Here is a 27,337-nt window from a genome sequence, read left to right on the forward strand (position 1 = left end):
GACAGGAAGTCTCTCTCAGAAATGAGCAACGTTCCTCTTGGGAACACTTGGAGCTTCCACTCGCATCCTTTCTTTGCCGGCTGAGTGCAGCCAGCAGGGCTCATTAGCCTTGGGCACGCTCCCCGCCCCCACCCCATCCTACCTCAGCAGTGTGTGCTCAGGGCTGAGCTGATTGCTGACTTACACAAACAGCAACGGAAATGTCTGTAATAAAAACGCCCATGTTTATTATATCAACAAGAGTGACGTTTTCACCCCCCTTTTCAAAATTTTTATTTCTGATTTTTTATAGAGGGGGAGGGAGGGAAACATCGCTGTGAGACAAAACATCAATTGGCTACTTTCTGAACACACTCCGACTGGGGACTGAACCCGCAACCGAGGCACGTGCCCTGACCGGGAATCGCACCAGCGACCTTTTGGGCTGTGGGTAGGCGCCCAGCCCACTGAGCCACGCGGACAGGGGTGTTTTCAGCCTTTTATGACCTTTTCTCTTGGAGGAGCACCATAAACAGTCAGCATGTCCACGGACTCACCCCACCAGGCAGCGGGGCACCACCTAAGCGGACTCTGTGGTCTGCCAGCACCATCTCTGTTTTCAAGTGTGTTTGGTGTCCGGCAACCAGATACTCAGACCCATTATGATCCCTCCTATCCCAAGCTACGGAACCAGTGGTCTTACACAGAGTCTGGGGTCCCTTTAGCGGAGGTTGGTGTCCAAGGAGGGGCTGGGGAGGGTTATCACTGAAGTCCTAAGCTCCCATCGAGTTGTCTAACTCACCTCTTGGTGCTGGCCTCTACTTTTCAGGGAGGTGATTTTATCAGCCAACATTTTCCTTTAGAGTTTCTAACTTTCTATATACTTCACAGGACCGCGAGTGGCCGGCATGCATGTAACAGGTGCTTAACAATGTCGAGTGGACTTTCCAGAACTGCAGAGCCAACTGCTTTTACAGCAAAGGGACCTATGAGCGATGGTGCGCCTGAAGCTCCCGTTGACTTGGCGGCAGCTGCTGACTGTCAGTCTGAGGACAGTGGCGGCGGGCAGCTGCCCGGCCCGGGGAAACCTACTGGTCGGAAAAGGAGGGGAGAAAGACGAAGAGTTTGGGTGTCTTGTTTGGCTAGAAGTGAAGGCGTCCTGAATGACGAGCTGAGTTCTGAGCAAGACGGTCACACGCAGGTAAAGCCTACGAGACCGCTGGCGACAACACGCCCCAGCCTGGCGTGTAACGGATTTCTGTTCCCTAAAAACTGGCCACGGAGGTAAGGCTGAGGTTCTCTCTCTCTCTTTTCTTTAGCAGTTTTTCTTCTGGGCTGAGCACCTGATAAAAGGCACCGTGCAGACCGCCGGGCCTCTGCCGCGCCGGGAGGCCTCATTCCTCCTGGGCGAAGAGGAGCCTGCCATCTTCGTCCAGCCGGACGGCCCCGCTGGCCACCAGCTGCAGCGCCGCGGGGAAGATGCGGTGTTCCGCCAACTTCACTCTCTCAGACAGACTGGCCACCGTGTCGCCCCTCTTCACCGGAACAGCTTCCTGAAGGACGATCTGTCCCGCATCCACATCCTCCTGGAAGAGGAAGCCAAGGTTTGACCGTGACTTTGTGGCCAGCACGACTCACGTCTGAACAGCAGAAGCACTTGGGTAGGAAGACACGCTCACCGCTACAAAGTGCACCGTGCACCCCGTGACGGTGACGCCAGCGCCCAGGGCTTGCTCGTGGGCATTTGAACCCCGAAAAGAAGGGAGCAGGGATGGGTGGATGTTGAGCATTTTCCCTGCAAAGTAAGAGCACAGTGGTCAGAAATAAAATGGCCTCCGGATTCAGTTAAAGGAACGTATGCTGCGCTGTCCAGAGAGGGGTCCGGAGGGGCAAGGGCTTCTCCGCGACGGGCGTTCCCTTAGGCGGAAACCAGGTCCAGGGCGATACCGGTTCTCCCTGGAGGAGGCCCTGGGGAGGCAGTTCCTGCCTTGCACGGCTCAAGACACACCGAGACACGAGACTCGGCCCTGCAGGGACTGAAGCTGGACAGGGAGGTGGGGGTGTCCAATGTGGACCCTAGGGCTCCTGAAGAAAATGCAGCTTGTCGCTGGTGCGTACTACTGCCAAGTCCTTGCATAGTGTCTGTGCTGGACTTGTGGCTGGTGGCTCAGTTAGCTCTGCGCCTTACATCACCAAGGCCCTGCCCGTTTGATATGATACCACACGCGCTCCAACTGTAATCTCCTCGGGAAACATAAACTCTTTGGGAAGAAAAAGCATCCACTGCCCAAATGTGCACAAAAAATGCAATAGGAGCATCACAGCTTTCCTGGAAAGAGGCTCTCCTGCCAGGTACTTTGTTTTCTGGGAACAGGGTCTTCCTTGCCGTCTTCTGGCAACGTCTGCACTTTCCGGGGGAGGACGGGCTACAGGGGGTCACTTGCTCTTGCTTCTAAACACGTAAAAAAGTCCCTTGCGAACATTTACACAAAGGATGAAATGCTCTATTTGTAGTTAAGTGAAATAACCGCAGGCCAAAGAAAACTGATAAAAAGCTGGATGATCGATCACCACTGGGCATTCCTAGGGCCAAGGCAAAGGAAACCGCATGACGGCCGGGCCATAAAATGGACACCACCGTCAGCATCTCACTGGGGTGTTTGGCTGGTTCATCCCCTGACGCCCATTTTCACTTGGTTTCCCAATGTGGTGTCAAACAGTTTTTTTTGTTGTTGTTAAAGATTCTATTTATTTTCAAAGAGAGGGGAAGGGAGGGAGAAAGGACGGGACAGAAACATCAGTGTGTGGTTGCCTCTCATGTGCCCCAGGTTGGGGACCTGGCCCACAACCCAGGCTCGTGCCCTGACTGGGAATTGAACTGGTGACCCCTTGGCTCGCGGGCCGGCGCTCAGGCCACTGAGCCGCACCAGCCAGGGCAGACCATTTTGCTTACCATTCCATTTTCTGACAAAGGGGCCAGATAAAATTCTCATGAATCCCGCCAGGCAGACTATGTCTGTGGAGAACTCTTCAAGGACTTGGTCAACCGCAGTGTCAAATTCTACGCGGCTCTTATACAACTTATGGTTAATTACCTGGAACAGAAAGGGAAGCACCGTCTTTCTCAATGGATTACCAGAAAATGACTTAGAACTTGACCTTCACAGACCGCACATCACGTCCTTCTGCACACCCCCCCACTGCCAAGGGTGCAGGAAGCGGACAGGCAAGCCCAGCGCCTGCCTCACATCCGGAAACCCCGCGGACAAGCGCCCTGTGCACCGGGGCAGAGGCCGCATGCGGGGCACTCACCCTGGTGGGGATTCCGGCCCGCGCGGCGCGGTCCAGGCCGGCCACGGCCGCCTTGTTGGAGAGGACGAGGACGATGCGCGCGGCGCTGCCCGGCTGCTGGGTGCTGTCTACGAGCGCCTGCAGGTTCGACCCTGGAGGAGGCAAACACACGGGAGCCCCCGCTCCTTAGAGGCAGCCGTGCCCTGAAGAAGCCTTGGTTTTCAACGACGGCCTCCAGGCGGTGCTGTTCTGATTAGTTTCAGGCGTCAGGCAGTGCCAGGTAATCGGGCCCCACACAGGGACCCTGCCGGCAAGTCTCCCAGCCACCTGGTGGCACGCGTGGCCACCACAGTATCACTGACGGCTCCCTGTGCTGTCCCACACGTCCCCTTGACTGCTCTGGATCTGCCAATCTGTCCTTCTCAGTCCCTTCCCCTTTCTTACCCAGCCCCCACCATTCTGATAGGTGCCATCTGGGAACCAGCGGGGGCCCAAGAGACCCCCACAGAAGATTAGAATAAAGGTAACAGTCACCACGAAGGGGGGAACACTGAGTGCTCAGAGGGACTCAGGCTCGTGAGTCCTCGTGATGTCCGCTGAAGCAGGTGTTACACTCCCCTGTGCAGACGAGGAAACTGAGGCTCAGAGGGCACACGTGACCTGCCAGAAGCTGGCGCTGGTTCTCCTCTTTGAACAGCACGTTTGTTAATGACCAGTCACTCCTAATTCCCTGAGATGTGTAACAGTGGAAGTGCCCGTATTTTCCTGTAAAATAAGTACGCGATCCCGGTCATCAGGCACATGCACGGCGCACCCCGCACCACCGAGGGCTGGGCGCAGGGCCCGGGGAGTGTGGCTGGGGGAGCTGAGCTCCTGGACAGGTGCTTGAACTGTGAAGAAAGGAAGTCCTTTCTGCCTTCTAATCGGTCATTTAGGCCGTTCCTGGCTAAGTCTGCCACCTGCCCTTACCGGCTCATTCAGGCGAGGAAGATGTCAGCCACTCAGACCGAAGCCGGGCGGTTTCCTGCATGGGCTCCTCATGGGCTGGGAGGACTTGTAGTCCCTCCACAAACCCCACTTGGAGATGCAAGGCTCCCGTTGTCCCAGGCTGCTGGGTCCGTGGGAACAGCGCAGGGGCTGGAGTGGGAGAGGCTCGGAGGGCAGGAAGCCTGGGGACGCCTGCACGCCTCACAGAGACGGAGGCACCTCGGACAGGGGTGCAGGCTTGTGGGGCTCGCAGTCTCCGTAAACTGACCGAGGCCTGGGGAGAACTAGAAACTCCTGCTGCTCTGTCTTCATTATGGAATCTTCCCGCATACGCCAATGGCTGCAGCCGTGTGCACGCCCCCGGAAGTCTGTGCCCGGCTGTTGCTGCGTCCGGCCCCCTGCACAAAGCCCTCTCCCAGATGGAGGGGTTCGCTCTGTTTCTGACCCTGCCACCCACCCAGGCCTCCCGCACTGGCCGAGACAGTCCTTCCAGCTCCGCAGCGTCTCTCCTTCTAACATCCGTCTGCAGAAACTCAGGACCCATGACCTTTACAGATACCACGTATTCCTTTTGCATATTTTGTTCTAAGAAAGAACTGTCATTCAGCATAACGAGTACTTAAGCTATAAAGACAGTATATCCTCTCGTGTGAATTTACGTCAAAGCATATGATTATTTCTTGTGTAATTAATGAAATGTTATGTTTTCCATTAGGAAACAACAACTACTGCAATGTTTGTTTGATCTCATTTAAACTCCCGATGGCAAGTCAAGGCGAGCCCTCGCTCTGTCCCCCTGAGCGACACGGAAGTGGGTGAAACAAGAAAAAGAAGACGCATTATAGCTCCCAAAGCAGGCTCTCTGCGTGCCGCCTGCTCGGGCCGTCAGCGTGCTGAACCCATAAAATGGACGTGAAAAGCGATCACGCTGCTGGGCCTGTGTCTCACAGAAATAACCAGATGCGCACTTACGGCATCACAAGAACACTCACAGCTACGGTGCTTCAACAGTGGAAAAAAGTCATGCTAAGTCCATCTGAGAGAAGACGGTCCTCTTATTGCTTTAACTCCCCTATCCACAAGTCAAACATACCTTTCTTATTCTTTTTATTATTATTAACAATTAAAAAAAAATCCCTCCACTATTGTAAGACTTTTCAACTCCAAAGCAAAAGAAGTTGCATTTTCCGCCCTGTTTTCCCGTTTCTCTTTGCTCAGCCACGTCTCCGACACCTCCCCCTTTCCTGGCAGTGGGTCTCAGATGCGTGAGAAACGCGGGGAGTCTGAGGGTGCAGACCACACTGCTCAGAGTCCCCACGCTGCCCTGCCGCCTGTTCTCACGATCCCAAGGGTTCCTTTGGTGGGGAGGCGGGGGGCGGAGGAAGGGAGGCGCATTTCTGCAGCGTCCTGGCGCAGAGGAAGCTGCATCTTACCTGTCCCAGAGATTAAGACGGCCACTCTCGCCTTTCTGGGCTGGACAGACAGGTGACAGCCCGCGGTGCCGGTCTCTGACGCCGGTCCATCTGCGTGTGTGGCTTCCACCAGGTGCCTGACCCGCACGCGGGGACAGCCTTCGTTTCAAACACATCCAGTAAAAAAGGAACAACCGTGAGTGAACAGTGATGGCAGAAAGAAAAGTATTTTGTGAAAAGAGAATACTGCATTTTATTCTGAAAATAAGATATGCAAGGACTAAACAAAAGGCTTATACTACTTAGTATTACACTCATAAAAACTTCCCTAAGCTACAGTGCATGAGAGTGTCTTAGCCTAGAGGGGGTACTGCCTGCCACGGGTCTGCCTTCACCCCCGAATCTCCCACCGGTCACGGTGCTGTGAACTCCTGGCCCCAAGGGTAGGCTTGCGACCCAAGCAAGGCCATTGATACAGGGTGCTGAGAAAGAGAGGGCCTCTCTGCCTGATTGCGACATGAGCCGAGGGATGTGGGTTCAAGAGTTTCCGGTTTGGAGAACCTGCCTGAAAATGCAACCCACAGTGAAGGCAGGCTAGGCAGGTACAACCAAACCAACATGCCCCGGCAGCCCTGTTAGCTGCCCCTGCGGGGCCCCCACGCCGGCCCACTCCTGAGCAGTAGCTCCTGGGGCCTGTCAGGTGCTCGCTCACTACCCCTCCGTCTGAACCACGGAACAGCCTGGGACGACCTCTGGGAAGGGGCCCAGGGAACCACAGCGAGGGTCCGGGAGCACGGGAGGGGAGAGCCTAGTGCCCCCTTCAGCTGTTACCCCTGGGCACCGGGGCTGGACTCCCTGGGACCCCCAGAGGGGCCATGCAGACTGTGCCCCGCAGGCCCCCTTCTGTCCCCGAGGCAGGCACTCACTCCCCAGCTCTCACCCGCGGGTTCTAGGCTCCCCCTGCGGCCGCTCCAGGGGGGCTCAGAGCCCCGAGGCCGCAGGCAAGAGCCACGTGTGTCCACGGCGTGACTGCTGGCCTGGCACAGCGGGGCCGCAGCGATAGCTGCATAACGGCGGGCAGCCGGCGAGCGAGGCAGGACAGCCAGGGTCATTCCCCCCGGGGCAACCAAGGAAGGGGCCGTTACCTTCTGGGCAGGCCACCACGCTGCCGATCACCCAGGCTTCCTCCTGGCGCTGCTGAACGTCCCCCAGAACCTGCGCCGCCAGGTCCGCGGGCACCACCAGGGCAGCGCCCACCCCGCAGTTAAATGTCCTGGCCATCTCCTCCGCTGAGAGGCGTCCTTCCTGCTGCAGCCACGAGAAGACCGTGGGGACCCTCCAGGCGCGGGCGTCTGCGAACGGCAGGGTTGTCGGACTCGCCGGCCGTCTCACCCGCGGCGGGGCCGCAGACGGCCCCGTGAACATGGGTACTTTTGGCGCCACACCTGGCCCGCGTTTACAGGTGAGTGAGGTCTGTGCTGCATTAACTGTCTAGGTTCTTAGAAACCCCCTCATGGATTCCATGAGCTAACAGCGGCATCGCAGTGAACACTGGTATTCCGCCTTCTGTGAAAGTTCAGCTGGGTCTTAGTAGTGACCAAAACGCGATGCAAAGCTAGGTGGCTTATATGCGGATTGAAAGGGAATGCGTACGCGATTAAAGGGAAGTCATGCCCTGGCTGGTGTGGCTCAGTGGGCTGAGCACTGGCCTGTGAACCAGAGTCAACGGTTCGATTCCCAGTCAGGGCACGTGTCTGGGCTGCGGGCCAGATGCCCCATTGGGGGAGTGTTAGAGGCAGCCACACACTGATGTTTCTCTCCCTCTCTCTAAAAATAAAATCTTAAAAAAAAAAAAGTCATGTTATATAAAAAGTTTAAAATCAAATACCCTTTCCCTCTATATTTATTTTTAAAAACTTAGGCTTAGGTCTCTTTTAAGAATGTATCCACTAGTATCACGAATAATATGACAAAAATTTCTTCAGAATCTACAGTTTTGGGATTTGATTTACAAAAACTATATTGAATGAAACATTTCATTATGATGCTCCTCAGAAAAGGAAGCCACTGTGAACTTAGCTTTTTATTACACCATGAGGTTGACTATCCAGCCCCATTACTGATTTGGTGCATCTGCAGGATAGTTTTTTAATGCTCTAGAGCTGATATGATTTCTCAGAGGGACATGTCTATGACTCTTCCCCTTATCAGATTTTTCCATTTCTACTAGCGGGGAAAGGTCCGCTCTTAAAAGCTGAGCTCAAAAGACTTAGCTACTGTGATGTTCACTCTTCTATCCGCAGTCAGAAGTCAGCAGCGACCTACAACCATAAACGATGGAATCCTCTTCATCAAAAGTGGCATTATTACGACAGGCAGACATTGACGACACAGCAAAGGGCAGGATAAAGAGCAGATCCCCCAGCTGTGATATTTTAGCAGAGTATTTACAAAGTATTTATTTACAAAGAAAGGGGGGGACAGGCTAAGAGCCTCATTTCTACGAATGATCAAGAAGTCCCGATGAACACACGCTGGAACTTCAGCGCTGGGAATTCCTCACCTAACTCTGCCGTCTGAGTGTGATTCCCGGACGAAACCTCAGAGGCCGGTGCAAGGGCCCAAGTTCCTTTTCACTGGGATACAGACGTCTGTGTAACTCAGAACAGTGGCTTTTAGGACTTGGCTGTCACTCCGAGTGCCCCGATGTGGCGAGCACTGTGTTCTTTCCAACCAGCGGTGGGCTAGGGCTGGTGGGTGGGGACAGCCGGCCAGGGTGGGAGTAGCAGCCCCACCTCTCTGCCCTTTGCTTGGCATGCCACCATTTCCAACGGCTTAAAGGCTGCGGACGCTGCTTTAGGGTTTTGTTCACGCTCCCGGGAAAGCACTTCTGTCCCCGTGATGTCTTAAATTCAGTGGAAGTGAGGGCCCTTCAACTCTGTCCTGCGTTACCAGAGGGACTCCCGCGCCGCCCCACCCTGCCCGGCTTGCCTCGTCAGCTTCCCTGGGGAGGCCGCGGTGCCCCTGGCTGCTCTCCTAGCTCACCTGGCCTGTGCCCTGACTTTCACAACCCCCGTTTCCACCCTTTGGACCCTCTGCTGGCTGCACAGACCCTCTGCCCCAGGGGTCAGCGCAGGAGGCCTTCTCTGCCACACCCACCGCGGCTTTGCGCATCACTGCCCTGCACCTGCCAGCCCGGCTGGGTGAGCCCAGTCACTTGCTTCTGCTGTGCTTGTGCGCAGGCCGTACACGCTCTGACTTTGGGAGGAAAATGTCACAACCAGCTTGAACTTCTGCTGCGGTACCACCTGCGCTCTCAGTCCTGGCTCTGACCCGGCTGCTTCAGCCTTTGCTCCTCGAGCCCGCACCCAGGCCGGCTCCTCTCACTGAGCCGCCCTCCTCTGCTGGGAAAAGGCATCATCTGACGTGGACTTCAGCTTCTGCTCATGCCCTCAAAGCAATGGACACTCGTTGGCTAGGACAGCCTGACCAGTGTCTCGGCCTTGGTCCTCTACCCTATGGAAGCAGGGAGGTGAAACGCCGTCCTTCGCTTTGGCCATGAGTGTTACTGTTTCCCCTTTCTTTCTTTTTAAGTTTTATTTACTGATTAAAAAAACGATTTTATTTATTTTTAGAGTAAGGGGAAGGGAATGAGAAAGAGGGAGAGAAACATCCATGTGTGGTTCTCTCTTGTGTTCCCCCTACTGGGGACCTGGCCTGCAACCCAGGCAGGTGCCCTGACTGGGAATCGAACCAGTGACCCTTTGGTTTGCAGGCTGGCACTTAATCCGCTGAGCCACACAAGCCAGGGCTGGTTCTCCCTTCTTTTAGCCAACCAGTTTCCTCAGCAGCCCTCTCCAGGCACTGTCACTGTATCTCTGCCACCCACGGCACCCACCGCAATAATCTGGGGGTGGGGGGTTAGTATGCACCCTCACCAAGCTGCTTTTTGACCTAACTCAGAGCCACGCCGGTCGGTTCCTGGTCCTCACCCTCGGTCTGTGCTGCACCCGACACCGCGGACCAGCGCCATGTTCCAGTCCCTGCTGCAGGGATCTACGTGGCTCACTCCGCTTCTGTTCTTTTTCAGTAATTCTACCTCTGCCAAGGCGGGAAGGACACTGAGGAACTCCCTTTTGGTCCCCTCTCCTCTCCTGGCGCTGGCCGCAACTACCTGCCTGCAAGCACCCACTTCCCTCCAATCTCAGCTTCCGTCCCCAGGCTCCTTGCAACGGACACCCTGCAGACGTCAAACACCGGACCCACCCCTGCCCCAGACCGACACGTCCTCCTGTGCTGGCAGCTTGCCTCTACTCACCTGCTTGACTGGAAACCTGGGACTTCCCTTCCCTTCTGCACAAAACAATCCTCAAATCTGCCTCGCTTCCCTTCCTTGGTCTGGCTCCTGCCAAGGACGACTTAGGAGCTGCCTCTGCCCTCCTTGGCACGTTCCTGGTCCCAACTTGATGGACTCGAGATTACCAGCCCCCCTTGGAGGATCTTACAGCGCTTCCTCTTATGCAAGCCCGTTACATCTAAGCGTTTTATGCCTACGGACATGGCTGGCAGAGCAAACACAGGCCGAAAGGGGTCAGCCTTCTTCTTTCCCCAGGAAACCCTAATGATAAGAATCTTTCGTGTGTAATCAAACGTGTACTAATCGCCCATAGAGTCCCCCCAGGTATTTTAGCAAACTTACCTAAATCCACCCCAAGTTTCTGAGGGAGGACCCTGGGGATGTTTTCTAGCAATCCCCCACCAGTAATGTGGGCAAAGGCCTTGACATGCCCAGAACGTAAGACAGGCAACAGTGACTTGCTGTAGATTCTGGTTGGAGTTAGAAGCAAGTCCCCTGTACATGGGAGAGATAGGACAGAACCTTAGTCTACAAATATGAAACCAAAGCGTATAAAAAGGACAAAACTGAAGCAGAGAATGATTGTGACCCTGTACAGACACACCAGTTCTATGATGATGCCCAAACAAGACCACAGGGGAACGTTATTTATTCCACTTTAAGTAATGAGACGAGCCTCACTGCGTGGTTGCTGAGACGTTCCCAAGGAGGAGAGTTCAGAGCGCAGGGGCACTTACCCAAGGTCAGGTCGCCAGAGCCGCCAGGTGCTGGCGAGGCGTACGTCAGGGAAGCCTTGGCCACAATTCGCCTCACGAGGCTGAATCCGTTGCTGTGCAGACCGGACGAAGCCACTCCAATAACGGCATCCCCTTCCGCGATGCTTTCCAGGCGCGGGAGCTTCTGGTCCCGCTCCATGGCACCGACGGCAAAGCCGGCCAGGTCGTACTCACCGGGAGGGTACATGTCCGGCATTTCGGCCGTCTCACCCCCTGCAGGCCATCAAACGAGAACGGAGAAATCCTGGTGTTTATATGTCCCCTTAGGAGGCAGCGACAGCGGCCACAATTAACCGCGTGGCTACAGTCCCCGACACTCCACAACAGCTCTGCCCTTCGCTGCCTAATGACTTCTGAGCGAGCGTGACTCCAGGGGAAACGCCCCCAATTCCCACACAGGCTGAGTGCAGCCTCCAAACAGCGTCCCTTCCATGAGGTCGATTCTCAGCTGCACATAAGGTCATTTCCATAGCAGCTTAGTTCCGGAAACGCGTTCCCCTGTGTCTGATACTTACAATCCCTCCACGTCCTAGGGCAGCAATCCTCAACCTTCTTCATCTCATGGCACCCATAATTACTACAATTCTGCAGCACACCCCAAAATGGACTATATTTTTTGCCACAATAACAATAAAAAATAAGATATAATTTTGATCAATTAAAAAAAAAAAAAAGAAGGAAAAAGGTAATTACCTATCCCTTTTGCTCCAAAGTGACTTTTTGGTAAAAAAACAGGTGCCCGTATAAGGATTTCTGGTACCAAGATTTAACTAATCAGATGCAACCTTATTATGTGATGCTGACGAATAAGATGCAGCTCTTACTATATGATCTATATGCTTATGGTTCAAGACAGGGGACTCACACCAGACAGCTGTTGTCACACTTCAATTAGACAATCTAAGGGAAAAGAGGTCAGTGCCTGACTAAATCGTCAGGTATTGGATGTTTTAAAAATTCCTGTGGCATGCCGGTTGAAGATCGCTGTGCTACATGACGTTACGGGCTCGAGGAATGACTCAATCGGCCCGCCTAACCCCAAATGCCCTGGCCCAAAATCATCCCGTAGTTCACTTGACGACAATATCCTGTAAAGACAGGGTCTAGGCACACAGACTGCAAATAAGAAACTGTTCTGAAAATCGGCTGAAAAGGCAATTTTGGCCTCTGGTACAGATTTGTCCACGGATGTGGTAATCTATGAAAGAGGCAATTTTGCTCCCTGATCAGCCTGCAGATTCACTTTGCTCAAAATTCTCACGTGTATTTCAGCAACGCTTCAGTAAACTTTGGGCACATTTCATCTCGTGTCCTCCTCCGGGGAACTGAAACTCCAGACTTAGAATGCTGAGACCGTGCCTGCCTCTGCTGTGGGGCTGGTGAGGAGGAACCAACCCCACCCCGTCTGCCCACGAGGCCACTGAGAAACATGGGGCTAGCAAAGGGGCCAGCGCCTGGGGAGACAGAGAAGGTCTGGCAGACAGCAGGCGCGTGAGCCCGGGGACACCCCCAAGGAGGGGTTTTAGGATGCCGGGGTCCCAGCTGTCCTCAGGTGCTGTGGTCTGTGTTCGATGGGCCTCCTCCTGGGACGCACAGTCGCTCTCGTCCGCCGCACTGGTCACACTGAGGCATGGACTACGCAGTGAGCAGGACACGGGGCAGAGCGGGCAGCCGTACCGAGGAGCGCACACCCAGCCTGGCCACACGCTTGAGCGATCCCAGCCACGACAGCTCCCGCTGTGCCGAGGTCGAGCTTCCCGCAGGAGAAGTAATCGAGGAAGAAGAGAGGCTCTGCCCCTTGAGCCAGAAGGTCATTTACACACATGGCAACCAAGTCCTGCCCGATGGTGTCATGTCGGTTGCACTGCTGGGCAATCTACGGAACGGAAACGTCCACATGAGGTGAGCTCTGGATTACTACTTGTCAGGTCAGCGGTGGGGGCTAACCAGTGTTATCAGCTTTGGCTAGCTGCTCTGAACACCTGAAGACAAAGGAATACTAATCTTGTAAACTACTTGGTCCAAAAATACCCCTAAAATAACCCTTCCATCCAGATGTGGCCTCAACAGAACTGTGTTGTTAGAAACACGTAGATATTTGTTGTATTATATGGTTTTTTTTAAAAAAGGTTTTATTCATTTATTTTTAGAAAGAGAAGGGAGGGAGAAAAAGAGGGACAGAAACATCAGTGTGTGGTTGCCTCTCACACACCCCCAACTGGGGACCTGGCCCGCAACCCAGGCCTGTGCCCGGACTGGGAATCGAACTGGGGACCCTTTGGTTTGCAGGACGATGCCCAACCCACTGAGCCCCACCAGCCAGGGCATATTATATGGTTATTTGGTATGGTTCTCTGTAGTACCTGTATGTGAAAGAGGGAAAAATACGTTCCTGACATACAGTCAATTCCCTCTGTCTTCCACAAGAGGCCTTTGTTCACAAAGATGTCTGGTTACCTTCAGTTTCGTGCCAACGCCATCTGTTCCGCAGGCCAGAAGAGGATCTTTGAAACCGGCTGCTTTCAAATCAAAAAGACCAGCAAAACCCCCAAGATCAACATCACAGCCTGTTGGGGAGGAAATTAATTATTGATGTATTTCTACAGATCAGGTAAACACGAATATACAGAGCCCCTCTTCATGATGCCTTTCCTGGGAATGGAAGGGAGCCCCACATACTTAACGCACTGATCAAGACCGTAATTAAATATTAAAGGGGCAGATAGGTTCTTTTGAGTGTAACATCATAAATAAGAAATGCTTTTCTCAATAATAGTTACAAAGCAGAAGACCATGGGTCCGTCCGGCTTATTGGGCAACACTTACAGAACGTGGCATTAATTTGGAACATCTTCCTCTGTAAACTACAAAGCCCAGATCAATCCACCATGTTTGTCAGTTATGGAACTAGCGAAGGAGAGAATTTGACTCACCGGGTCTGGAGGTGGCTTTGGCTAAGGGTTTAATTTTCTCGACCAGCATATTTCCAGCTGCAATGTCTACCCCAGATTCCTTGTAAGTCAGGCCCCTAAAGGATTAAAAACAAAACTAAACCTAGGATATCACCTAAATGGCAAAGAAAAAACTATTTTAACCTTAAAATATTATTTAAAGCAGGAGAGACGCTGACCGATTCTCACGTCCCCTGACATGCTGGGCCCCCCCGACTCCGATGGCCCTGGAAACTGAGATGCTGGAATCGCCTCCCCAGCTCATGGGGCGGTCGCATCGCTATGGAGAAGGATGTCTCTAACTTAATTCTTCTCTGAGTGCTTCCCAGAGGTAGCTACACGCACTGACAGTCTCCCACAACCTTCCTCTGTTCAAGTGTGGAATGGGAAGGGAAGGAGTGTCCAAACTAAGTCGAGAAAGTAAAAACCAGGACTCTAAGCACTCTATAAAGAAATCCCTGAATAGCAAGACTGAGCTCTTACCGCAATAATAGAGGATTGAAGTTTCCTTACAGCTGAAGACAGTTAAGAAATGAGATAAAGCAAAACAGACCCTGTATTCGGTGCCTTGCCTGCGATGTGGGGCGACCACGGTGGGGCCCACACTCGAGTCCCAGGGTGGGCACTCCACGCACGCAGCAGCCTGTCCTCGCACAGGGAGGACGTGGGCCTCAGGGGACGCAGGGACACGTGAAGAAACACGCCAAGTTTCATTAAAAACAGAGTACCAGCGTACAAACATACTGGGTTCTATCGGTTTAAAACACCTTCATCTTTAAAGAACTCAGACGGTTAAGGTTGCAGTTCCTTGAAATAGATCATTTCAATGGGATCTAGTCATTTTAAAATAAAAAATAAAATTGTAGCATGTTCTTATTTCTAAAAAAAAAGCCAGTATTCAAACGTTGAAAACTTGCCTACTGGTAGCAGTGTAGCTTGAATTAAGTTGCTAAAATTTCTTACTTTGTCCTAAAACTTACTCATTTCTTATACAAGAACTCAATGAAGAATAGTAACTGTGATATATAGTTAAGAAAGCAAAACACTCACAGATGCAATTAAGTTTATTGACTTTTATATAGGAATAGTGGTACATGTCAATAAATGAACCAGTAGGGGTGAAAATACATTTCAGTGACAGATGTAAACGCAGTGACAGGACTACCGCGTGTACAGTGTCATCAAACCACGTTGCAGAAGTGGAACTCTTCTCGAATTCTTTGACAAAACCCGGAACTGAGATATAAGTAACAGTGATATTTAAGCATACAGCTCAAGGAGTAGAAGTCCTTTTCCCTCCTTTACTGCTGATTAACACGCAAATGACGGTGCTTAAAGCGAACAATGTGAAGAGATCTTTAAGCTCACTGCGTTCTGGGGTTCCCTACCTGGCCCCAGGCAATAGTTTTGGAGGCGCTGTCCTGGCCGCGGGGAGGAATTTACCTGGGCTGCTGGAGGAACGCCACGGCCCCACAGCCTATGTCCTTCCTGTAAACAGCCCCCTTGAACTTGATAGCAGCCAGTCCTTTCCTGGCTGCTTCAAGGGCCGAGACGAGATTCTCCCGGATAGCCGTCACTGCGAGGACTCTCCCTCCGCTTGTCACCACCCTGTCATCTTTCAGGGTTGTGCCCGCGTGGAACACCTGCAGCCCGAGAGCCTGGGCCCCAGCCAGCCCTGTGAGAAGGGACACCGGCCTCAGTATGTGCAGTAACAGTATTCTGCACTGCTGAGTGGGTCTGTGATTTCCCAGAGCTTTTTCTTTTTAAAGTAAAATCTTTATTTCACTTCAATGAATCGTCACAAGAATCCTATCAGGAAGGAATTAATGCAATATAATAGTAAATAGACACTATCTGCAAGGACAGTCTGTTCTGCTCTAGGGTGATAATTAAATTCCTAAAACTCCGTGCTATCATAAATTTCACTTACGAACTATTGTTTCAATGAGGAGAAAAAGCTAACCCCTGAAAAGTTTGAGATTTAGAAGGAGAAAGTTATTTTTACCGAAGTTAAAACCTTAAGGGAGGGGAAAAAAAAAGTATGAAATCCTAACATCAATGAATAATCCTGGATTTGAACACAGCTTCTACTTAAGAGCGTGAGTTTCTCTTTTACCACAGCTATCCAAGTAAATGTGCTTTCTTCTTCTTTTTCTTTTAAACAATCAATAGAGCCACCACAATGCAAAACATATTCTTCATCTTGTCTCCAACATAACAATTGTAAAATTTGATGACAAACTTGTTTTACAGTCTCATGTCCCTGGCTTCACTTTCTTTTGAACTACTTTAAAAGCTCTCATACATAACTTTAGACTTAAAATATTATTAGACTGTATTTTTTATATTCTAAACTGGCGAACATGGGCAGTTTATACAAGGATCTCCCTTAATGTTCAAAAAGAAAGCCGTTCACAAACCCTCTTACCATGTCCACTTCTCTTCCCGGATCCTGTCTGGGAGTGGGTTAATCTATGTCTTCCCTGCTTTTATACACGGGAGCATTCATTCCCAGTCACCCAAAACCTGCTGGTACTGGGGGTACCCAATACTGCTGTGTCAGAAATGAGTATCACGCTTGCCACCTTCACCTTAGGGAAATTTCACCAATACAAAGGATCTTGATTCCGTCCCTTCTCTTTTTTGGTTCACTTGAAAAGGCAATAGACTCCTAACTGTCCAGGGGCCGCGTGTGGGAATCTCAGGGCAACGGGGCTCCTGTCTGGGTGAGACAGGAAGTGGGGTGTTTGAACCCAGCACCGCGGAGGCTCCGAGGGAGGCCCAGCCACCAGGGGTCTCGGGCCGCCTCTGGGCTGTGGCCCTGGACCTTATCTGGCATTTAAAGCACTGTTTGAATAACATCAGTTACCTAGCTGCCTCGCCTTCTGTAAAGAGAAACAGCAGGGAAGGCCCTGCGTTACGGTGTTTGAGTTCTGCCGTCCTGGAGACTTGGGGCGCACTGCACACTGGGGGTCCGTTTGTGATCACTCTCAGCTCGTGCATCTGAGATTTACCTCGTCGATGTCGTTCATGCTAACGTTCTCCTAACTCTCACACAGTTCCAGCATCTTCCTGGCTCTTGGCCAGGCCACTTCAGTCTTTCTTGTCCAGAAAGGGAAATGGATGACAGTTCTTTTTTTTTTTTTTTTCAAGTCCTCACCTGAGGACATACTGATCTTAGAGAGAAGGGAAGGGAGGGAGAGAGAGAGAGAAGGAGAGAAACATTGATCATCTGCCTCTTGTACGCGCCCTGACTGGGGACTGAACCTGCAACCCAGGCATGTGCCCTGACCGGGAACGGAACCGGCAGTCCTTTGGTTTATGGGATGATGCCCAACCCACTGAGCCACACTGGCCGGGGCTGGGTGGCGGTTCTCTAAATACAGCGATGTTGGGTATCTGAACACCCTTATCCAACAAGCAACGTGATTACGCGCAGCACCCCTGGAAAGTTTCTGATGGCCTCACACCCTTAGGAAGGGCAGAGCAAATAAAACAAAGGAAAGCAGAGCAGGGCAGCGTGGGAGGGCGGCCTCCTGCGCACACTGACCTCAGCCTGCCGCTGCCAGCACTCACCTGTCACCTCCACGCCCTTGGCGTAGTCTCCCGGGTACCCCTCACTCGCCATGACCACAGCGATGGCCGCACGGTCTTCCAGCCACACAGGCAGAGACGCGCAGAGCAGGCCATCTAAGGTGGACTGAATCACCTCGTAAAGGTCACTTTTCAGAAGCGGGAGGATTACCTGGGGAAACATAATCAGTGCGGCAACTGAGAGGAATTTGGGTTCTTAGACGTTTTCCTCCCTGGGATTCCATCAAAACCTGCACATCTAGTGGACCCACGAACAACGTGGGAGCTAGGGGTACCGACCCCCCACTAGTCGAAAACCGCATGTAACTCATGACTCCTTGAAAACTTAAGTATAGTTGTCCCTTGCTACCCACAGGACGCTGGTTCCAGGACCCGCTGCCGGTCCCAGAATCGGGGGGTGCCCAAGTCCCTTTTATAAAGCGGAGGTCACTGTAACCGGTCAGCGTCCCACCTCCGCAGAGTCTCCACCACGGACCGCAGCCCTGCTTCTGACCTGCAGCTGGCTGAACCTACAGACGCAAAACCCAGGAACAGGGAGGGCCGCCTGCACACTTCTTTTTTAAAACCTGCACGTAAGTGGACGTGCACAGTGGAAACCCATGTTGTTCTGGGTCAGCTCTTCTTCCCAAAGGTAACTAGTTTAAGCTCATAAATCCTGAGATTAAAGCAACACCCATATTCTACAAAGCAATACTTTGTATCGTCTTTAATTAGTACCCACTTGGCACTCCGGGTCACCGAAACGGCAGTTGAACTCCAGGACCTTCGGGCCGTCCTTGGTCAGCATTATACCAGCGTAGAGAACGCCTTCATTAAAAAGGAGAAGAGATCTATAGTGAAGACATCGTGTTTGTAAAAAGGATTCTATGTGTTTATTTTCAGAGAGAGGGGAAGGGAGGGAGGGAGGGAGGGGGAGACACATCGGTGTGCGGCTGCCCCTCCCACGGCCCCTGCAGGGACCCGGCCCGCAGCCCAGGCCTGTGTCCCGACCGGGCTTCGAACCCACGACCTTCAGGTTCGAAGGCCGGCCAGCGAGCCCCCCAGGGCGTGAAGCCACCGTGTGGGCCTGAGAACGAGGGCGCAGGCGTGCGGACGCGAAGGCGCGGCGTCACCGCAGGGGACGTCAGGGCAGCGGCCAACTAGAAGGTGGGGGGGGGGGCCCCCCGCTCACCCGTGTACGGCGCGCCCTCCTGCCGCAGGCCGTCCACCGCCCGCTGAAGGACGGCCCGCCGCACTGTCCGCAGCACGTCCTCGGACACCTGGGGACACACGGGAGCGCGCGGGGAGTCGGCGCCGCCAGGCCTTGCGGGCAGCGCCGCGGGGGACACCGCGCGGGGACACTACTGTGGACTTATCACCCGAGGTGGCGCGAGCGCTCTGAATTCCTAAACTCTGAGGACGCGCCGCAGCGAGGAGGCACCAGTGCGGGTCCCGTAACCGGAGGGGCGGCCGCGCGCGGAGAAGCCCGAGCCCCCGGGGAGGCCCCGCCGGCCGGACGTACCTGGGGCGCCGGGCAGCAGGCGCCCATGCCGCCCGTGTTGGGGCCGCGGTCCCCGTCCAGCAGGCGCTTGTGGTCCTGCGCCGGGGGCATGGGCGCCACGGTCCTCCCGTCCGTGAAGCACAGGCACTGCGGGGACAGGGCGGGCCGCGCGCCTCAGGGCCGGGGGGGGGGGGGGGGGGGGTGGGGTGGGGGGGGGGTGGGGGTGGGGCGCCCTGCTCTTCCCCGGGAGAAGCGTTCCTTCTCCAGCACAGCGCCCCGAAGCGTGAACAACCCGCCGCCCCCCACGGGCGTCTCAGCCTCGCGCTCTGTGACGTCTGCTCCACGCCCGCGCCGCCACTGAAAACTGGGGGGGCTGAAAGGGGGCAAATTCTTCCTCCACTTGCACCCCGAACACTAACCGCGTCCCTTTGGAACCGCTGGCTGTGCGCTTTCGGGTGAAAAACCGGAGTAAACCAAGTGTCCCGGGGCCCCGCGCACCTCGGGAAGGCCCGGGCCCCGGCGGGGGCGCGAGAGGCGGCCGCACAGGAACGTCCCCCCCCCCCCCCCAAAAGCAAGGAAACGGAATCTTAAAGAGAAAGGGCTGGAAGTGGGACACACTTACAGACACCTCCTCCCCCTCAAGGAGTTCCTCAACGACAATGGTTTCTCCAGCCGCCCCTAGAGTTTTCTCCTTAGCGTAGATTAAAAAGAAAAAGAGAGTAGATTGTAAGCTTTTCACATTTACTAATCGGCTGTCATTTCCGCCCTCCGTCTCACGAGCCAGCGCGCAGGGCGGTGACCGCCCTCCCTTCCCGAGCGCCGCAGAGAAACCGACGGACGCTCCCTCTTTTCCAAGTGGCGCCGGCACGGGAGCCCGGGGAGGGGGAGACGCCGCCCCGCCCCCGCTCGTCCTCACTTCGGGCTGCAGTCACACGTCTACCCACGACGACTGCAGCGCGGGTCTGTGAGCGCAGACCTCTACAAGGAGGGGCACGCACGGCCACCAAGATGGACCACAAAGGAGGAGCCGAGTACAGTGACTCGGCGCGTCACCCCCGAGGGGCGGGACGCAGAGGGCGGAGACGCCGGCCCCCATGGGTGGCCGAGAACTGAGCTGTCCGCCCCACAGCCTGGCCATCTCCTGCCTTCTGCAGCAGACGACAGCGGATGCGGGAACTGACTTCCCAAGCACCCTGTCCCGGCTCGGCCACCAGTGTCACCTGTCACCCTCTTCTATGGAGAGGGATCGTGTCACAAAGTACGATGGGAAGTAACTTCCTGTGTGTTTGCGGGACCGAGTTCCTTCTCTGGAGGAACACTTTGTGAACTTCAGAGCAGGATGTTGTAAACGCTCCGCAGCGTGACCGGAAAACCACACCTTGTCCCAGGGACCCACCTGCATCATCTCCTGCACGGCTCTGCAGGCCTCTTCTCTGCTCGCGGCGACGACCACCCCTTTCCCGGCCGCGAGGCCGCTGGCCTTCACCACCAAAGCCGGGAAGTCCGCGCTGCGAACAGAGTCACGCTCAGTAGCCCGCCAACCCTCGCAGCTTGAACACCGACGTCGCTCTGGGGTCCTGTGAGGCTCCGCCACAGCGGCGAGGGAAGCAGAGGACCAGCGCTGACCCGCCACCGCTCTGCGGCACCCCCCGAGGAGTTCCCCTGCGCCCCTTTCTAGCTGTCACCAGACGGCACTGTTCTTCCCTTTCACTCGTGATGAGGTCGTGCGGCAAAGTCTGCGGAAGACGGAGGCAGCTGTAGAGGGGCACGGAATCCTCCTTAAGACACAAAGTAGTGAATCGTACTCTCCTTTAAGTGGAAGATGCGGCTGTGGGAGACGCAGGTCTGCAAGCCCCGGAGCAAGGGCCTGCCGGCCCGAGGTCGCTGCTGTGCCGAGACCCGGGGGGAAGCCGCCATCGCCATGTCTGACGGACTTGCGGGGTGCGAAGGGGGGACAGGGCATTCAGCTCAGTCACGGGACAGGACAGCAGCGAGACGCCCTTCACAGTGAAAATGACAACACCTCTCAAGAAACTCAAAGAATCCTACTGCCAAAGACAGGGTGTTCCAATGAACCCACTCGGGTTTCTCTGTACAGGTCAGAGAATTGCTGATAATCACGCCAAGAGGACTGGGAACGGAGGAAAAAGAAGAGATAGTTTATCAGCAACAGACGGGTCGTTTGCCGGTTTAGATATTCTATTTTAATCTTTTCCCGCAATCTTTTTTATTTTAAAAAATAGTTCTTTTGTAGTGCGGTATTCAAGATGGAATTGAAAATGGACCCGCCATCTCTTTGGAGCACCTGGAAACCTGCACCCATAGGCCCATGCACGGCCTATTCTCCCTGCGCTGCCGGGTGGCGACCACACTGAGCGCCTTCCTGCTGCCCTTGCCTTTAGAACACGCCACGTGGGCGCAGGGGGCCGCCCTTCCCGCTGCACGTTCTCAGGGCTGTGATCAAGGAGGCGGACCGACACCAGGGCTCACAGCCACTTTCTCACTGTCCCCGAAGCTCGTGCCTGTGACCCTTCCCTCCTGGACTATGACTTCCGGTGGCAGACAGACGCGCTCCGGAGAACTCAACTGTGGGAAATGGCCTGTTCTCACCCAGAAGCCACTTCTAGAATCTGAAGGCCTGGACCAAAGAAGAGGAGCATCAGGATGGAGTCAGGAGGACGAATCGGGTCGGAGGAAAGCCTCACTGCAAAGATGGCCTCACGGACTAGAGAGCATTCTCAGGGTGAAGAAAAGTCTTGTCAGAAGACCCCCCAAAAGTTCTAATTTCCACTAGCAGTTACTAAAGTTATTCACACAGAAGTGTGCACCATAGCACACTGCTCTTTTTGATTTTATCTTTCTTTTTTGGCCTGGAATATGGGTTTTAAATGGACATTGTCTGTACCAGCTTCATTAAGATAAAGTACTTGTAAAAATCATACCAACGTTCCATCTTATTTTTAATTGTATAGAAAGAAAGAGGAAATGGCTAAAACAAGATTTTCTTGGATACTGGAAATCACTGTCTGTCCATAGGACAAATATACTTTTTTCCAGTTACAAAAACGTGGCTGTGCGAGAACAATATAACCACAGACACACAGACCATCTCTCCAAGCACATGTGACTGTCGCTGGGAATTCCTCCTGTCGAGTAAGACTGGAGGTCTGAAAGGACACTGAGGAAATACCAAAGTCCTTGCTAACCCCAGGCACCTGGCACCTAGGACGTAACAGTCAGTGTTGAAGAAACTCTGGAGGACACAGTATGACTAAAGAATGAAACTGCCCTGGCCGGTGTGGCTCAGTGGGTTGAGTACCAGCCTGTGAACCAAAAGGTCACTGGTTTGATTCCCCGTCAAGGCACGTGTCTGGGTTCCGGGCCAGGTCCCTGGTTGGGGGCGTGCGAGAGGCAACCAATCAGTGTTTCTCTCCACAGAGAAAATCTTAAAAAAAAAACTAAAAAGAAAGAAACTGACTCAACTAAATGGAAACCACACCAGGTCACAAGGAGAGGTGTCGATGAAGGGCAAAGTCATGTATGTGTCTGTCTACCTTCTCGGACAAGGGCGTCTAATTTCATGACCGAGGGTCGGGCAGTGGTGGCAGAGGTGATGTTTCCTCACTCTGGTTAACTATTTATTAAAAAAATCAATATCCTGTACTTTTGTAAGTTGCCACCATGCACAAGCATGTCACTTTGGCTCTGAAAAGAGTGCATGGGGACAAAACCGATGTATCTGTTCCCCTAGAAACTATTCAGTAATAAATATTTAAAAAATTCATCTTGCCCTGGCCAGGTGGTCAGCTGGTTAGAGCATCATCCTGATATCCCAAGTGGTGGGTTCGACCCCCCGTCAGGGCACATGCAAGAGTCAACCAATGAATGCATCAAAAAGTAGGCCAGCAGATCGATGTTTCTCCCCGGCCCGCACCTAGAAATCTGCAAGGCCACAGGACTGTACTAGACATGCGCAGAATCCCATTTTATTTTGATGTTGGAAAATAGAACGAGTCCCTCACCCCCAATTATCTGACGATAAACTGGTGACGGAACAGTGACCAGCGCGCTTACCTGCCACAGCCACCCGCGGCCCTCCCCAGTCCCCTCCCTACCTCGTGATGAAGCTGCAGGCCTCCTCGGGGCGGCTGAAAGCTCTCCAGCGGGCGGTCGGGATTCCGTGCCGCTCCATGAACTCCTTGGCAAACCTTTTGCTGGACTCCAACCGCGCTGCTTCCGCTGTGGGGCCAAAGCAGCGCACGCCTGCCGACGTCAGGTCCCCGACGATTCCTGCGGAGGGGAACAAGCGGCCTCAGGGGAGCCGGCGTCCCTGGGCGCCTCTCCAGCCCGAACGAGGGCCAGACTGAATCTGCTCTGAGAGAAGGCAGAGGACGCTTCAGACTGTCGCGCCCACAGGCTATGAACAAAACCGCTGCCAACGCTACCACGGGACCCAAACCAGCAGAGGCTGTTTGTTATATTCAAATGTACAGACTGCTAACCAGACACCACAATAAAAACACAGAAAATGTTCCCATGGCTACAAACTTGATTTCTCTTTCCTTATACTTCTGCTGCTTGAGGAAAAATAAGTCTAAAACCCATACATTTCAAGAGGGTGAAAGGTCCTTTCCCAATGTAATATTACACCAGAAATCCTCGCCTCTACAGGAATCGGACTAGATGAGCCCAAGCCCCCTTTGCCCTGGACGCACTGTGACAATGGACAGGAGCGAACTTTACCAGCAGCCAGGGGGGCCTCCGGTCCAACAACTACAAACTCAATGTCCTCATCTTTGCAGAACTGAGCCAGGGCACTGTGGTCACCGGTGGAGACGGCTGTGAACAGAAAGGAGAAACCCGTCTACCTCACTTCCGAAAACACTCTGAAAAGCGCACTGGAAAGGAGGGGCTACACTTTGTCAGGCCTATTAGCTTGGCTTCCTCTTCCTGGTACCGGGGAGGCCCCCCAGGGACAGTCGGGGCAGAGGGCATCAGCTCACCAACGACGCTCAGCGCTGCCCTCGCTGAGCCAGTGAGATGACGGGACCAGGGAGCTCTCCTAACGGCTCCCCTAACGGCAGTGCCTTCTCAGCCCATGGGACTCCCAAGTCCTGACTGTGCAGCAAATGAACAGGCGTCACGCAACACACTCAGAAAGGGGTCTTCTAATGTCGTTCATCCAGGCCCGACCGGGTACCACTAGGTGCTAGATAGCGCCCTCGTCACGGGGTAAGAGGTTAACACTCAGGATGCTTATATTCCACTGTGGGAACGTTGGGTAATAAATAAGGAAGGAAATGGCCAATTGTGAATAAATCAGGCCCATCTGATAGGAGGTGAACAGGGAGGCTGCTTCTGGGTGAGTCAGGAAGGGTCTCGTCATGCAGACATGCTTAAGCTGAGCACGACATGATTTTGGGACCTTGCTCAGTTCTCCTACCTACAGGACAGGCAAACTTCCTTGAGGGGATCTAGCAGCAGGTCCCACCACACGCTCAGCGCGCGTTCCTGCCCAGGGGCTCTCGGCCCCCTGCACCTGGATCACCACGCTCCGGCCGGCTAAGGGCGCGGTCACTGCTCAACACGACGCTGGTGATGCGCAGGACAAGGACGGAGGACCGTGCCCTCTGGGTTAGGAGCCACGAACAGACCTGGGCCGAGCAGAGCCAGCGGCCTCAGCGCAGAAGGTGCCTGGAGGAGGAGGATACACCTAACCTGTCCCTGGAGGAGGCAGCAGCCTCCTGACACAGTCCTAGGAGATTCTCATGGGCCGGCCTGCATGACATCAGCTGCTTCCAAATGGAATGTGCCGGTTTTCAGTGAACAGACACAGCATCTCACCCCTCAACTAAGATCCTAGGGAAGCAGATGATTGGTCTTTTCATCTCATCTTCTTTAAAATTGACTTTGTTCATTAATTTTGAGAGAGAGAGAGAGAGGAAGATTGACATTTGTTGGTCCACTTGTTGATACATCACTGGCTGATTCTTCTATGTGCCCTGACTGGGGTCAAACCTGCAACCTTGGTGTAGTGGGACGACATTCCAACCAACTGAGCTACCCAGCCAGGGCTTCATCCTATTTTCTTAGTATTCTTATTTTTGGTCCCGTGTAAGCAATTATCTCCCCAGTGTGCAGCTGGTTGGGCCATGTTCCTCTCTCCACACAGACCATGCCACATAGGGTCCCTGGCGTGGTGCACAGTGCAAAACAAGACAGGCGGGCTCCTTGCCCTCACGTAGCTTAAATGCAAGAGCTTATGTTCTGGGGGGAAATGAAGATAGAAGACAGACAACAGAGAAGCAAAACTACGTACAATGGTTCACAACGGAAAACAAGTAAAACGGCGCGGACATGCTTTACTTAGTAGAAACTTCAGGCGAGACTCCTTTGAGAGGCACCCATACTGGGGGTGGCAACCAATGCCAAGTCCAAGGCGGCTCTGTTTGGGAAACTGGCAGGACTGACCCCACGGACAGAGTGGCTAACAGGACACAAAAGGGATCTAAAAGATCAGCTGGAAAGGCAGGCAGAGGCCAGGTCACAAAGGGCTTTGTAAGGAAGATTAAGGAGCTTGAGTTTTATTCTAAGTACTATGGGAAGTCACTGAAGAGTTTAACGTAACGTAAGAACTGGTCATTTTTCTACCAGTTGAAGAGATAAAGCTTGAGACCTGCGGTGGAGTTAGAATTGCTGGAACTGACATTTAATAGCATTGCTCAACTTTTCATGTCCAAAAATATACATTAAAATGCCTTTAGTCCTGGCCCGGTAGCTCAGTTGGTTTGATCATCACCTGGATACACCAAGGTTACAGGTTTGACCCCGGGTCAGGGCACATACAAGACTGAACCAATGAACTCGTAAAGGAGTGGAACAACAAATCGATGTTTCTCCCTCTCTCTCCTCCCAACCCCTTAAAAATCAATAAACTAAACAAAAACGCCTTTAACCTATATTAGGGACTTGCGACTTTTTAATGCATGTTTTATAAGGTTTAAAATAATTTAAGCTAAGGATATTCTACACTTTGAACAACAGTATACCTTAAATTTATAATATATGGCAAGTATTCAAATTACCATATAAGTTCTAAGGTTAGAAAAAGCATTCAAATGTGCACAGCAATGGAGCTTATAAAGAGCAGATACAGTCGGCAGTTTATCACTCATCATCATCCACTACCACTCCCTACTCGAAAATATGGTTACCAGCATTTGAAATCTTCTCGGAGCAGGCAGTGCCTGCGTTTCCGGGCGCAACCAACACCTGTCCGACGTGCTTGGACTGCGCCAGTTTCCAGGCCAGTGCGTGCTCCCTGCCTCCACCGCCAAGGACAAGTACCCGGGCCGCCATGCTGCCTGCGAACAGGAGCCCGAAGGAAAACGAAAGCTGCAGAAAGAAAACCACAGGGCAGTGTTCAGACGCACCCACGGCAGACGTCGCGATTTGTGAATAAATCATGGATACTAATGATTCACTCGTGCAAAATCAGGGTTCGGAATTTGAGAAATACGACTGTCTTCCTAAGGAATAGGGAGGATTTTGAAAACGAGGCAGACTGGCGTAGAGAGCTAAGCGAGGGCGTGAAATTATGACTTAACTCCTTATTTGATTAAAAAAAAAATACTCCAATGAACAATAACCCTTCTTTGGGCTTCACTGTTAAAAGATATAATAATCACCAAGCCTCGGTTAAAAATGGATGCGGATGTTTTAAATCGAGACCAGAATTTAAAATAACTTTTTAAACCCTGAGGTCTCACAGATACACACTTTGAGGGCTACAGCCTCTGTCCCAACTACTGGACCCCGCCGCAGCATGACGGCAGGCAGCGACAGCATCTAAGTCAACAAGCGTCGCGGTGTCCGGTAAAAACGCACAGAAACAGGTGCGGCCTGCAAGTCACAGATCGCCGTCAGAGGTTTGTAAACAGGCACGACTGTTTCAGTAACTTTACTGACGGACACTGCAATTTAATGTTATAATTTTCACGGCTCGTAAAAACGTCCCTCTTGCTCTCATTTTTTTCAGCCACTTAGTGATGTAACAGCCCTTTGTCTCCGAGGGGCCGCGCGGACGGAGGCGGCAGGGAGGACGGGCACGAGGGCCGCAGTTTGCCGACCCGACGTCAGAAGACGATGGCCCAGGGCGTTAGAAGATGGGCAGAGGATGACAAAATCAAACGCGAACGTGCCTCGTGTTAGTTCTGGCACCTGATTCGCAGCAGGACAGGCGACGGCTACCTCTCGGCTTCCGCCGGCGCTGTGACCTTGCTAAGCTCGACCCGTAATTCAGTTTCTTTCCGTCTTAAAAGATGGAAGGAGGCCTGCCTTACAAGGCCATCTAAGGATGACCCGAACTAACATCTACACGGACAGTGAGCACGATTTCTGACATTCGGCCGTAGTAAATGCGACCTTGTTAGATTTTCAGAAGACGTTTAATTATGCAGAAGCAAACTAACAGGGAAAACTGAAGCCTGTCATTTCCTGTGAGATGCTGG

At 53.2% G+C, this 27,337-nt stretch overlaps 1 protein-coding gene across 1 annotated transcript in view; it reads right to left on the minus strand.

The window, feature by feature from the left end:
• Positions 1 to 203: 203 nt before the first annotated feature.
• The window catches only part of GART (phosphoribosylglycinamide formyltransferase, phosphoribosylglycinamide synthetase, phosphoribosylaminoimidazole synthetase), a 28,118-nt gene continuing 984 nt past the window's right edge, over positions 204 to 27,337 (minus strand). The window contains exons 2-22 of the mRNA XM_090271448.1: positions 26,042 to 26,222; positions 23,571 to 23,666; positions 22,943 to 23,117; positions 20,224 to 20,335; positions 19,450 to 19,518; positions 18,849 to 18,974; positions 18,519 to 18,606; positions 18,069 to 18,154; positions 17,330 to 17,498; positions 15,197 to 15,428; positions 13,736 to 13,830; positions 13,260 to 13,369; positions 12,480 to 12,678; positions 10,764 to 11,015; positions 10,369 to 10,521; positions 6,815 to 7,021; positions 5,691 to 5,828; positions 3,292 to 3,422; positions 2,933 to 3,074; positions 1,659 to 1,774; positions 204 to 1,565 (exon numbers count right to left, since the gene is read on the minus strand). Coding sequence (XP_090127574.1) covers positions 1,374 to 1,565; positions 1,659 to 1,774; positions 2,933 to 3,074; positions 3,292 to 3,422; positions 5,691 to 5,828; positions 6,815 to 7,021; positions 10,369 to 10,521; positions 10,764 to 11,015; positions 12,480 to 12,678; positions 13,260 to 13,369; positions 13,736 to 13,830; positions 15,197 to 15,428; positions 17,330 to 17,498; positions 18,069 to 18,154; positions 18,519 to 18,606; positions 18,849 to 18,974; positions 19,450 to 19,518; positions 20,224 to 20,335; positions 22,943 to 23,117; positions 23,571 to 23,666; positions 26,042 to 26,186 — 3,033 coding nt within the window. The 5' untranslated portion in view covers positions 26,187 to 26,222 and the 3' untranslated portion in view covers positions 204 to 1,373. The remainder of the gene's footprint in view (positions 1,566 to 1,658; positions 1,775 to 2,932; positions 3,075 to 3,291; positions 3,423 to 5,690; positions 5,829 to 6,814; positions 7,022 to 10,368; positions 10,522 to 10,763; positions 11,016 to 12,479; positions 12,679 to 13,259; positions 13,370 to 13,735; positions 13,831 to 15,196; positions 15,429 to 17,329; positions 17,499 to 18,068; positions 18,155 to 18,518; positions 18,607 to 18,848; positions 18,975 to 19,449; positions 19,519 to 20,223; positions 20,336 to 22,942; positions 23,118 to 23,570; positions 23,667 to 26,041; positions 26,223 to 27,337) is intronic.

Source organism: Furipterus horrens, unplaced genomic scaffold, assembly GCF_987537825.1.
Source record: "Furipterus horrens unplaced genomic scaffold, mFurHor1.1.pri manual_scaffold_1, whole genome shotgun sequence".
NCBI lineage: Eukaryota > Metazoa > Chordata > Mammalia > Chiroptera > Furipteridae > Furipterus > Furipterus horrens.